Source organism: Epinephelus fuscoguttatus, linkage group LG17 (assembly GCF_011397635.1).
Source record: "Epinephelus fuscoguttatus linkage group LG17, E.fuscoguttatus.final_Chr_v1".
Classification (NCBI taxonomy): Eukaryota; Metazoa; Chordata; class Actinopteri; order Perciformes; family Serranidae; genus Epinephelus; species Epinephelus fuscoguttatus.
The window spans coordinates 26321896-26333965 of NC_064768.1; the positions used below are offsets into that span (position 1 = coordinate 26321896).

Consider the following 12070-nt stretch of genomic DNA (forward strand, 5'->3'; position numbering starts at 1 on the left):
CGGAAAGTAAACAGCCAAAATGGCAGCTGCCGAAGGACCGCGTCCATTCAATTTCGTTTTGGAAGAAACACTGAGCCAACTACACTTTTTCCTTGAGAGAGGAACAGAAGACTGCCCTAGAAGCTTTCGCTTCCAGGAAGGAAGTTTTTGCCGTTTTGCTGACGGGATTCTGCAAAAGCATAATATATCAGTTAGCCCCACTGGTCGGCAAATAAATGGGGCTTACTGCAATGAATATGTCACCTTGTTTTTTGCTCTGATTGGCTGTCGTGCTATCCAATTGCGTGCGGCGGCATTTAATATGCCTCAGTTAGTGCCGCCCCTTGGGTAGGAAGGGTGTATCAGTGAGGGCCAGACTAAAAATCTTTCTAGAGTTGAGTCTGGATTTCCAGGCTATGTAGATCCCTTTCTGGCAGAAAACCCATGGATGTATAAAGAGAACTGGATACAGCGCTGGAGGTAGAGCTCTTTCATTCCTATGAAAGTTGTTCAGTTGCACATGAAGCCAAAAGAGTGTAAAATTACCCAGATCTTCCACATAGTTGGGCCCATAGAGCAAGAGCACCCGAGACTTCCGCCAGCCAAGCCCCTAGCTTGTGGTTTAACCCTTTGCTTACTTGAATGGGGATAAAATGGTTTAATCATACAGCTCCTCTAGATTTTCAGAATGTTATCAAACCCATGGATCAAATCCAGACGGGGAAAACTAGTTATTTCGTGGGGAATGTGACACTCAGTAAAATTTGTCCACTGATTTACAAACGTCTCTTACACAATACAAGTCTATAGGAAAAGGGCTTTTTGGGCTCAAAAGCATCACATAACGGACCCAGAAGCTGTATTTCCTCTGTTTGGCCACTATGTAAATTGGCTTCAAGGCCCAATTGACATCCAGATTGCCTGAGAAAGCCCTGAAGGAAAACTTATCCCAACGGCACGACACATCATCTCCCCAAAAGTGAAGTCACAACATCTCAATCACCTCCTGGTGGCTGGCTGCAGTATAAGTCATGTCGACAGATGGGACATGGGCCAAACTAAATGATCAAAGAAAACATTAAATAAATTTTCCTAAAGATGTTTGTCAGGCTGATGTATGTTCAAGTGTTTGTTTTTCTCACAAGTTATATAAAAAGGGTGTGTGGCATCATGACTGTGTCTGCCAATCACCATGGTTCCACCCACCGACCATTACTGCGCAGACTCTGGCTCCAAATGACATCACCAGCACAAGATGGCAGCGCCTGTATGTGGATTATTTTGGCTTTATTTTTGTACAGTGGGATTAAGTGGAGACACATTGTCCATGTTTATAGTCACTGGTCCACACAAATCAATTTTAATAGACAAATCAGCACAAACGACTCAATGCAATGTAACGGAATAATGAACATCAAACAATGTTGTGAGGTTTTTCTGTTCTTAATCAATGAATAACATTTCACGCTCATGTTCAAAACACCCGTATGATCCTGTGAGTGTATGCGATTTGTGAATGAAGAGAGGACCAGAGGGAAGAGTAGTTACAGTTCTTAAATCTTTAATGTAAACAGCAGTTTTGAGGGGCTTTGAAAAATTCTAAAGAAAAACATCTGAAGGTATTAAATAGGAAGGGGAAAATATATAAATCATACTAGAAATAACAACCATGATCTGTTTTTAAATTAAAAAAATACATAACTTTCAATTTTGTGGCCATATAGTCCTGAACACACAAAAAAAAGACAACTTCCCTTGACCAAAAACACTAACATCCTCTTTATATTACCGACCACTAGGCAGTTTCACAATTTTAAAATCCCTAAATTATGACCATCTTACAAATGATGAACAAAATAAGCTCAAATATTGCTTAGGAATGTTGTGTACAGCAGTCATTACAACGAGAGAGACTCAAATGAGGGAGAGACGAGTGTGTGTGTTTGTATGTGTGTCTCACAATGGTGGTGCTTTTACAGTTGTTTCTGGCAAAGCCACTGTGTAGGTGTGTACAATATGCAAGAAGCAGCGGTGGGATAGTAACACTTACATCAGGATATTTAAAAGAAAGGCTTTTTACTGTTGTACAGTGCCTTGAGTTTTGAGGATCGACTTATTCTAACAGTCTTCAGTATATGTGTAGCAGGACAGAGCGGATATAAGAGACTATTCTCATGAAGTATTCCTCGTAAAATGTACTTCAACCTTCCTTTCAGCCTCTTGGAGAACATTTAGCTGCCACAAATACTGTAATTGAGAATGTGACAGGAAATACTGCTGGAAAGGTGACGACAAAACACAAAACTCCGTCCCTCCCTGCTCCTGAACTACACAATCATCCCTCTCCCCACAGAAGCCCTGAGGAAAAATAATAAAGTAAACATAAAAAAAAGGACAACAAGTAAGCTGAATTTCTAAGCATTTGTCTACAACAATCTTCAAGCAAAATGACAGCGGGCGCCGCGGTCGAGAAGAAGAAGAAGTGAATGTCTCAAAACATCAGACACAGGAGGAGAGTGAGGAAAAAGACGCAGGACGACCAACGACCGGCCAAACAAATACTTCCTGGTTTCTCTTCTCCATGGCAACCTGATGACTCTGCATTGAACCCGAGTCCCCTCAAGTACAGCGAGCCTATTAATACGCACCATTTTCACTCTTATAAAGGTCTAGCAAGAAGCAAGAGGAAAATATCTCAATAAATCCTTTTTCTTTCAATCACAGTTCATGTTTTGTATAATACGGTTTTATTTTGTTTTTTTGTTCCAGTTTATAAGAAAAGGGGATTGGTCCAGTGAGTACAGTAGGTGCTGGGTGGGGTTGGGTTCGGGCTCGCAGGGGTCGTTCGTCTAGTTACAGTCGTAAACAAAGTCATAGTTGCTAGGTTCTTTGGGAATCGGGGGCGGGGCCTCGGGAATCTGGATGTTCTCTAGATCCAAGAGGCGGAGCTTCATCTCCATGGAGAGCAGGGTGTCCATGTCAGATTTGGTGTAATCGCTGGTCATCTCCTTTCCCAGGAGGGCGTTCAGACCATCTGTCCACACGCAGTACTGCAGAGACACGGACAGAGGTAGAGCCAAAATGAAATCAAATCATGTACCAGCAGAAAGGAACTGAAGTCATAACCACATAACTAAATACTTCCAAAATCTACAAACTATAGTTCAGCATGATATGTCTTTAAAGAAGCACGTTGACAGCGTACAGACTCCACCTGCTACTGAGGCATGCAGGCATAAAAGGAGCTAACCACAGAGGGAGGAAAGTTTGTGTACACTGTGACTCAGGAGAAATAGAGCAGGGACACCTTCTTCTCTTTTGTCCTAAATACAAACTTCTATGTTTAAAAAAATGTTTCTGAAAAGTTTCTGGAGTCAAGCACCAAGAAAAGGATGTGAATCCTTAGAGGAAGTCTGTGAGTATTATATATCTGTATGAAATATGTAATATTACATCATAACCTTCCCTTCTATCTGCCAAGCTGTCAGGCATTATAGTCATAAGGGAGGCTGTTTCAAAAAGTTTTGGGGGTAAACTCCAAGTTATGTCTTAATTCAATGAGACAAGTCAAGGTGGAAATCCAATCGAAATGTAAACAGGGTTGAGTGATATGACTAAATATACACTGTCAGACCATAAATTTGTCTACCACCACTGATTCTTTTACACAACTTACACCATGACGGATAAGCTTTAAAAGGGACAGTTCACCCCAAAAACAAAACAGTGCTATTCATCAATCTAGATTCTTTTTGTGTGAGTTGCTGAGTGTTGGAGATATCAGCCATGGAGATGTCTGCCTTCTCTCCAATACAACAAAACTAGATGGCACTCAGCTTGTGGTGCTCACAGCGTAAGAAAAATAAAATTTGAAAAACTCAACATCAGTGTCTCTTTCCAGAAATCATGACCCGTTACTCAAGATAATCCACAGACCTTGTTGTGACCATTTTCATGTAGGAACTATTTTCTTTCTACCAAACTACACCCACCAACCGTATCACTGCAAATAAAGAAGCATGCATCTACTGCTAGCTCACCTAGCACCACAGAGCAAGCTAATGTTACAGCTAAGCCAAAGAGGATGCCATTAATATTTACACCTCACGCCGTCATGAGCACAAGCCACTTATCATTGAGTAGATGCACTCTTCCTTCTGCGCAGTGATACAGTAGGCAGGTGTTGTTCAGTAGAAAGAAAACAGTTTCTACTTAAAACTGCTCACAATAAGGTCTGTGGATTATCTTGAGTAACAGGGTAATGGTTTCAGGAAAGAGACACTGCTGTTGAGTTTTTCAAATATATTTTTTTGGCTCTTTGAGCACCACAAGCTGAGTGCCATCTAGTTCCTTTATATTTGAGAGAAAGCACACATCTCTATGGCCGATATCTCCAACACTCGGCAACTCACACTTAAGCAATCTAGATTCATAAATAGTACTACAGGTAAGCGAGAAAATATGAATTTTTCATTTGGGGGTGCACTGTCCCTTTAAATAGTGTATTAAGCCATTACGGACAGTGTGTTGTAAATCAATGAGGAGAAGTGCTTAATGAAAATATTGGATTTCTCTCACTTAGATTTTCTCAAAATTTACTATATCATGATAAATATTGATACTGCAATATAAAGTTACAGATGCCATGATAAGTGATTTTCACCACATCCCAACTCTTAATTGAAAATTCGTCTGAATTCTTACTATTAAATGACACAGCAAACAGTTTCCTTTTACTCCTGTGTTAGGGTGTGAATTTTTATTTTATCTTTTTATTGCTTTCATGCTTTTTATTCATATTTATTTATATTAACATTTTGCATCTTGCATTTTTGTCTCCTCATTTTAACTTCATCTTGACACCTTAAATTTGTCTTGCTTATGTTTGGTAGGACTGTTTGGCTTTCTGTTGTTACATTGCCTTTTGAGTATCCTGTCTCTACTTTTGCTTTGTCTGTCAAAGCACTGTGTACACATTATTATCAAGTGTTTTATTATACATTGCTCAGACTAACACATATACATTTAAACCACTGTGTATGTGTTAAAACAACACTTAAATACACTGTAGTGATAATTTCCAGTACATATCTGACTCCTACACTATATACTATCATATACTATGCACTTGTACACTAAAGAAAAACCTCTTTCTTTGTGCGATCACACGTTCATTCTGTCTGACACTGTCAACAGCCGCCGGGTTGCTACTGTTGGCTTACCTCATGCTTGTCAGGAGCAATAAAGTTTAAATACTCGTCCGACTCATAGAGGACAGAGAAGGCCAGCTCTAACACCTCCTGGAGAGAGGACAGAATGAAAGGCAGAGAGGGAGGAGTGAAGGAGAGAAAACAGTGTGGAGACAGAGCAGGAGATGCAGACAGTGACAGAGCGGAGGAGGCGGGATGGAGAGATAGGAGAAAAAAAAAGGGTGCAAGAAAAAAAAAAAGAAGGAACAGGTGAGATTTACACCACAATGCTGCCATACCAATGCAATCTCTCTCTCCTCCTCGCGTCTTGTCACCATCTGTTACATCAGCCGCACATCAACTCATCGGGTATCAGCGAGGTAGAGCTCAAAGAGACGAATGCCTGGGATGCCCTCAGATGCTAGATATTGAAAAATGCCTGGGGAGGCTGGGAATATGATGTGATACGATTTCGGGTTCATTCCCTCAGAATCCACTACGGTCTAACTGAAGTAAATGAATTGAACGCAGCGTGAGGACGGAACTGGTACACTGACAGCCACATTTGTACACATGAAAGCAATTCATCAAATGCTTGCTTGCAATCTGCGTGAAATTAGCGTCTGATTTACCACGGCAGCAGGTAATTACACAGTCAGAGAGTGGGACTGTAGCCGAGGTGCACTCTGTGAGGGAGAGCTTTAAAGATGTCGTTCAGTGGTGGGATTTGTCTCAGATCAGGAGGCTCAGAAAAAAAGATGTAGTGATGCTGAAATGGAAATACTTATTACTGAAGCAATGGGAGTTCAAAACATTGAATGCAGCCAAAATTCAACTCAAGAAACACTTATTTGGACATTTATTCATCAATATATACACTTTTACCCATTGAAATGTTTATAAAACTGATGTTTTATTTTGTTTTTATTAAATTAGAGTGATGAAAAAACCATTAGGGACACAAAAGGTTGCACAAACAAGACTACATGTCCAGACACACTAAGTCGACAATTGTCTGTTGGTCAATGTTGGGCTGTCAGTGAACGTCTGTTGCCCTAATGTATCCAGCACCGTTGGCCCTAACCGGCCCTTGTAGCCTTTATTTTGGTTTATTCAGCAGGTTTATTCAATAGGTTCTGCACCCTAGTGAGAGTTATTGTCTCACGTATGTGGTAGTTGGACGGTGGCTGTAGCCGTTGCGGTGTGTTCAAGTGCAACAGTTTGTCGACACAGGCGACACATCAGTCAGGCTTCATCGCCGTTAGTTCTTCGATGTCTGCTTGTTGTGGCCTTAAAGAGACTACAGTCACGCCAGCGGCTCTGTGAGGGTGTGTTTAGGCACAGTGATACTTTCATTAAATGCTAACGTCAGCATGCTAACATGCTCACGGTGACGATGCTAACAGTCTCATGTTAAGCAGGTGTAATGTTCACCATCTTACTTTAGCATATCAAGATGCTAACATTTGCTAATAAGCACACAACACAATGTACAGTTTTGCAGTACTGTAACAAAGTATTGGTCAAATTAACATTCTGTCTTAATGATGAAGTCAGGGGATCACCAAAATGATTCCAGTTTATTCCAAAGGGGACCACAAATGTCCATGCAAAATTTCTCGACAATCTATGTTGGGATATTTCAGTCCCAACCACATTGCCACCTTGCCGCTAGCTTGGCTATAACCACATAAGGTGGTGGATGTAGATGATACCAATACAGAAGTCTCCACTGAGAAAACTGCAGCCAAATATGCTTTTGTAAATAAAACAAATGTAATCCCCACAGTGCATTACGAGTCTTGTTAGCAGTTCAACATTATGGGCATAAAGCTACTTATTTGGTGTAATAAAATGGATATTGTGCTCCTTTATCAATGCTCTTTTCAATGTTTTTTTTTTTGTTTGTTTATGAACTAATTAAGTGCAGCCCCCCCCCCCCCCCCCCTTCTTGCAGCAGTTTCTCTATTATTGAGATTTCAGTGAAATACTGCTTAATTAAATCTTCTATTCCCCGCTGCACAAATCTGAAACTGCTCTTTAGATGCAGAGGATTTTCCAAACAAATCGGACCCATTGCAAATTGCGTAAACAGTAGTAAAAAACAGCAGAACACATCATCCACACTTATTACATATCCTCCAGTCATCTGGGTGATGCTCCCTTTAAACGTATGCACAGCACAAAGCAGAAAGATGTGCTTCAGTAATGAGATGCAATGTGCCACACAGATGACAAACTGCACTTCCAGGTCGGTGCGCTTGCTTGCTAAATAACATGCATGACTTGAGGCACAGAAGGAGTCCGAAACATGGTAAATATGGCCCTAAGGATATATATGTGTAGGGAACAATTACAAAAAATAATGAATCTAAAGAATTATAGCTTATGATGTATACATTTAGAAGAATTTGGGAAACACAGTCAGAAAACGCTGCTCTCCTCATCCTGCTGCCTCTGCCTCAGTGTCCCACAAATGCACCACATGGCAGCTCCGCTCTGAAGCCTGCAGAGGTGACTTTGGCTGGCCTTGTAACAGTGAGTAATGAAATGTGCTTGTGTTCTCATTCACAAGGCTGGGACAGGCCTGCTAGACGGCCTGCAGACCCCCCTTAGGTCATTCTCCTAGACCTGCGCTTATCGACAAGGTAATAAAGGAGACAAAGCAGGGAGGAGGCATGCTCCTTTGTCTTCAAGGCTATTTATCCAACATCCAATATATCAGAGTCCCGGGGGGGGAAGGTTTGCAGAGGCAAAGTGCAGGAGAGGAAAGGCTGATGTGTACACAGACGCAGACAAGACGGCTCTTTCATCCTGGTTAAGGCTCTGCAGAGGACACGCCGATGTGTTACTTTCAAATTTAAACAGCAAAGAAATGATGGCGGCATGTTTTTGGCTGCTCGTGTGATTTGTGTCTGCACTTAAAGGACTATTCTGCGATTTCTTCCCCCCTGCACACTACCGCTGATGGACACGTCTCTCTGTGCTGAGCACTGAGATGCAAGTTATTGTGTTATTTCCCAAAGCAAAATTATGTAACTGACATCGTGTTATGCAACTCTCACGCACACAGGAACACATTCTCTCGCCTGGATACACACCCACCCACCCACACGTATGCACGTGTACACAGGCGTGTGCGCGCAAACGCATACATGCAGACACACACACACACACCTTGTTTTGCTTCAGGGCTCCCTTCTCCTTCATGTGAGGACAGTCTTTGCCGGTGATAACAGCTTTGATATCAGCCACAGGCACTGCAGAGAGGACAGAAGTGAGTTCACAACAACAATTACAACGGCAACAACAACAACAACATCCTGGTGACAACTGTGTCATCCCAGATGGGTGGCTGGTTTTTTCAAGTAATTAAAAGTTAAAAAATTCTCCCCAGATCTGTCACTGCAAGCAATGCAAGTAAAACTGATGTTAACACTGATTTTTATAGCCAGCAGTCAGTGTCAGTTGCTTGTCACTGCCCACACTGTGTTTGGGGGCTTCAGTGAGGACAGAGACTGTGGAAATACATATTTGAATGAATGCTGTGAGCTGCAATAAAAAAACAAAACACTGTATCAAAGTAGTGGGTAAAGACTATCAGATATTTCAGTTGACACTCACGTTTGTCCTGCAAAGAGTCATGGGGCACTTCGCCCTGAGGACTCTCCTCCAAATCTCCATAGTGCAGGACTTTATGATTCGGAGACAGACGGCAATACCAAAACTTATCTGGAAGAGAAAATGAAGAGAAAGGAAGCCAGAGGGGAGGAAAAGGAAGAGAGAGAGAGAGAGAGAGAGATTTAGAGGAGTTATGAAATAAGTCAGCGGCTGGCATAAGACATCATATGGGATTGCATGAGTCATCAACAAGAGAGAAAATTAGCATGGCAAAAAATCTGTGACAAAAAAGAAAACAGCCTTGAGGAAAATCCACAGATGGGCAATGATGCTCTGCATGAGGGAGAGATCTTGATGGGCAACAATACAGACAGTTGGCCTTCACCATTTTAATAATGATCCAACAACATTCCTCACGCTTGTGTCGAGCTCACAGGACAAAGACGTCCAGGGCTTCCTTCTCTGGCTCAGATGAGGCAAAGATGAAACCCTAACTGTGACATGTTGAAATGTATTTGTACCAGGTGCTCAGGAGCGCCGCGAGGCCCCAAATCCCTTCTCTACTGAAAGCACCAACTATTACTGAGATCAATTAATTAAAAAAAGACAAGTCTTTGGTGTTGCCACTTTTTAGTTTTAATAATAGAGGCTCCGTTTACAAGTTAATTAATGTGACCCCGAAACATTTCATTTTCATTTTTTGAGACTGGGTAGAAAGGTGAGAATGCAACTGTATGGCAATTTTGGTGACAGTTTTGTATTGGACCATGGGCAAGACGTTAAAGGTATACCATGCAGGATTGTCGGTTCCTGTGTGTAAACATGCTCACCAGCAAAACTGTAAGAAAAGCCGACCCTAGATTTACTCTCATTTGGCGTGTCACCTCACCATATTTGCGTTCCTTCAGAGCTATGTCTTTTGGATACCTGCTGCCTACTGTCTGGCACCTGGTCATTACCTTTTTATAAAGCCCTGACGTCACCTGAGCGCTGTGGGGGTACTCGCCCATAAACGTCTAAATACCGAACATAAGAAAATAAGAAAATACATGCAGAGGGCAGAGTCTCTGCAGAAAAATACACCACCACACACTTCTAGAGGGTCATACGTGATGAGTGAGCAGGATTACTTCTGTATGAGTTTTATTCTTTATGAAAATCCTGTGCAGTATATATTTAGAAAGAAACAAGGGGCACGTAAAATGATGTGGTCACAAGTTCATCTGGCTGTATTACTCATACCAGACTTGTAGCTATAACACTTTCACATACACTTCCTCAAATCAAAAGGAGTTTTGAGACGTTACGTGTTCGTGCCTCGACAAGTGGGGTTACTACAAAATGCCGCCAACTACTTCATGTTTCACCCAAGTCTAAGTTTGAGCAGCTCTTCAAACAGGTTTTATTATAACATTATTGGTTTTGTTGTAAAAAGCTGGGCAGAATTAGAGCAAGGCATCAAACGCTCAAAAATATGTAATTGCTGATCAAGTTAAGTGCTTCTCTCCTGGCTGCTGTGATGTGTAATCCTCCAGCAGCTTGTAACTACCAGCTGCGTCTGTAAAGCGCTGCTCCGCCGCCAGCCTCTGCGGCCAGCCCGGTGTTCTTTAGTGGTTCCCTGCCAAGGTGGGCACGGAGCTGCGCTGGCAGTGAGCGGGCACAGACTGGGGAGGTCTGTCTGGCGTGTGCATGGGTGGCACAGTCCAAATCCTAATTGCTGAAAATAGACAGTTGGCGGTGCCAGGCTGGTGCAGAGTGGCATCGGTCCACAGGGAGCGGCCAGGGATGTGTGCGGCGGCTGCGAGTGGAAGGGCGTTTTGGGGGAGGACGCCATCAAAATGTTCAGCTTAACCGATTTATGTGTGCATGTTTGTCTGCACACAAGCACTTATGTTCCTCCTTTGGCTTCTAGACACTGTATCTCTCTCTTAGATTGAATATCATGCTTGTATCTTTTTGACTATAGTTGCCTTAAAGGTCTAGTGTGTAGGATTTAGTGGCATCTAGCGCTGAGGCTGCAGAACTGAGACCCTATCCAGATCCCTCCAATTTTGATTTCTTCGTTCACTGTGGAGGCATGCAAGAATAACGATGTTGTCTTCACACATTCAAGGTAACACAGGGTGAGAAATTGATGTATAAATCATCATTTTGTTGGCCAAGTATTACTTTAGTCCAATTCAGTTGCCAAAACATGGGCGAACGGCACAATAAGATTCAGCAGAATCAGGACAAATACCCACGTTTACTTTTGCTTTAGTGCAGCATTTACACAAGGTACACTCCACTGAGCCCCCCGTGCCGTTACCTGCCAGCACCCTGCACTTTAAAGAGTGTACAGATAGTACTTTCTCTTCCGAACTCCACAACACCATCAACCTGAGCTTTTACAGAGAGAGGCATCCCCTGTAATGGGCAGAATGGCACTTTGGAAGGTAGAAAGAAGAGTCATCTGTACTGAAGTCAGCCAAATTAATATTTGATGTAGGTACTTGAGTCCCTGCAGGCTGGAGGACTTTGAAATAGTCGTACAAGATGCTGAGGGAGAAGTGGGAGAAGGAGAGGGAGGAGGGGAGCGTGTTTTTCGTATGTAGAATAAGACAGGACACGACACATAACAGTGGATTAAGAAGCATAAGTATTGTCAAAGTTTGTCTGAGTGCAAGAGACGAGAAAAAAATGACACTAATAAACCAAGTTTCGACATTACGTATGCATCACCCTGCTTTTGATTCAACGTCTCGTTTCATGTGATCCCCAAGTGGAAATTGAACTTGCTATAGGGCTCCTTTCATTCTTGTTCGGCTCGCTTAAGTTCTGCAAGACAAAGGGCTCTCCACATTGGATAGACACATGGATATACTGCATATACGTACCAACATGAGAACAAAGGCTCAGAGAGGAGAGGGCGGAAAGGATGCATGGGTGGAGGGAAGAGAGATGAGAGTGAGGGGAATGGATGGAGGCGGTTTACATTCACACATGCATGAGGAGAAAAATACAAGCAAACCAAAAAACCCCAGAAAGAAGTGTTGTTGAGAATGTCCTTGACTTCTTCAAGAGTCCTCAGAGGCAAAGACAACCGCAGCTTGTAGAAGGCAGACTACTTCCCTACAGTCAGCGTGCTGTTGCAGCAGATTAAAGCCAGTGTAACCCACAGGCTAGTGTGCTAAATTAAATCCAGTGAGGCTCATGAACTGCTTCATATATGACTGTGCGGGTGTACTGCTCCTGAATGCAGAATGCTTTTCTATCTGTTTAGTATGTGTGCTTGTGGCTGT

At 42.4% G+C, this 12070-nt stretch overlaps 1 protein-coding gene across 4 annotated transcripts in view; it reads right to left on the reverse strand.

Moving 5' to 3' along the window:
• Positions 1-2041: 2041 nt before the first annotated feature.
• elmo1 (engulfment and cell motility 1 (ced-12 homolog, C. elegans)) overlaps positions 2042-12070 on the reverse strand; it is a 145969-nt gene continuing 135940 nt past the window's right edge. For all 4 annotated transcript variants that reach the window (XM_049601787.1, XM_049601788.1, XM_049601786.1 and 1 more), the window contains 4 exons: positions 8793-8900; positions 8346-8428; positions 5202-5279; positions 2042-3029 (listed from right to left, as the gene is read on the reverse strand). In XM_049601787.1, the coding sequence (XP_049457744.1) occupies positions 2829-3029; positions 5202-5279; positions 8346-8428; positions 8793-8900 (470 nt within the window). In that variant the 3' untranslated portion in view covers positions 2042-2828. The remainder of the gene's footprint in view (positions 3030-5201; positions 5280-8345; positions 8429-8792; positions 8901-12070) is intronic.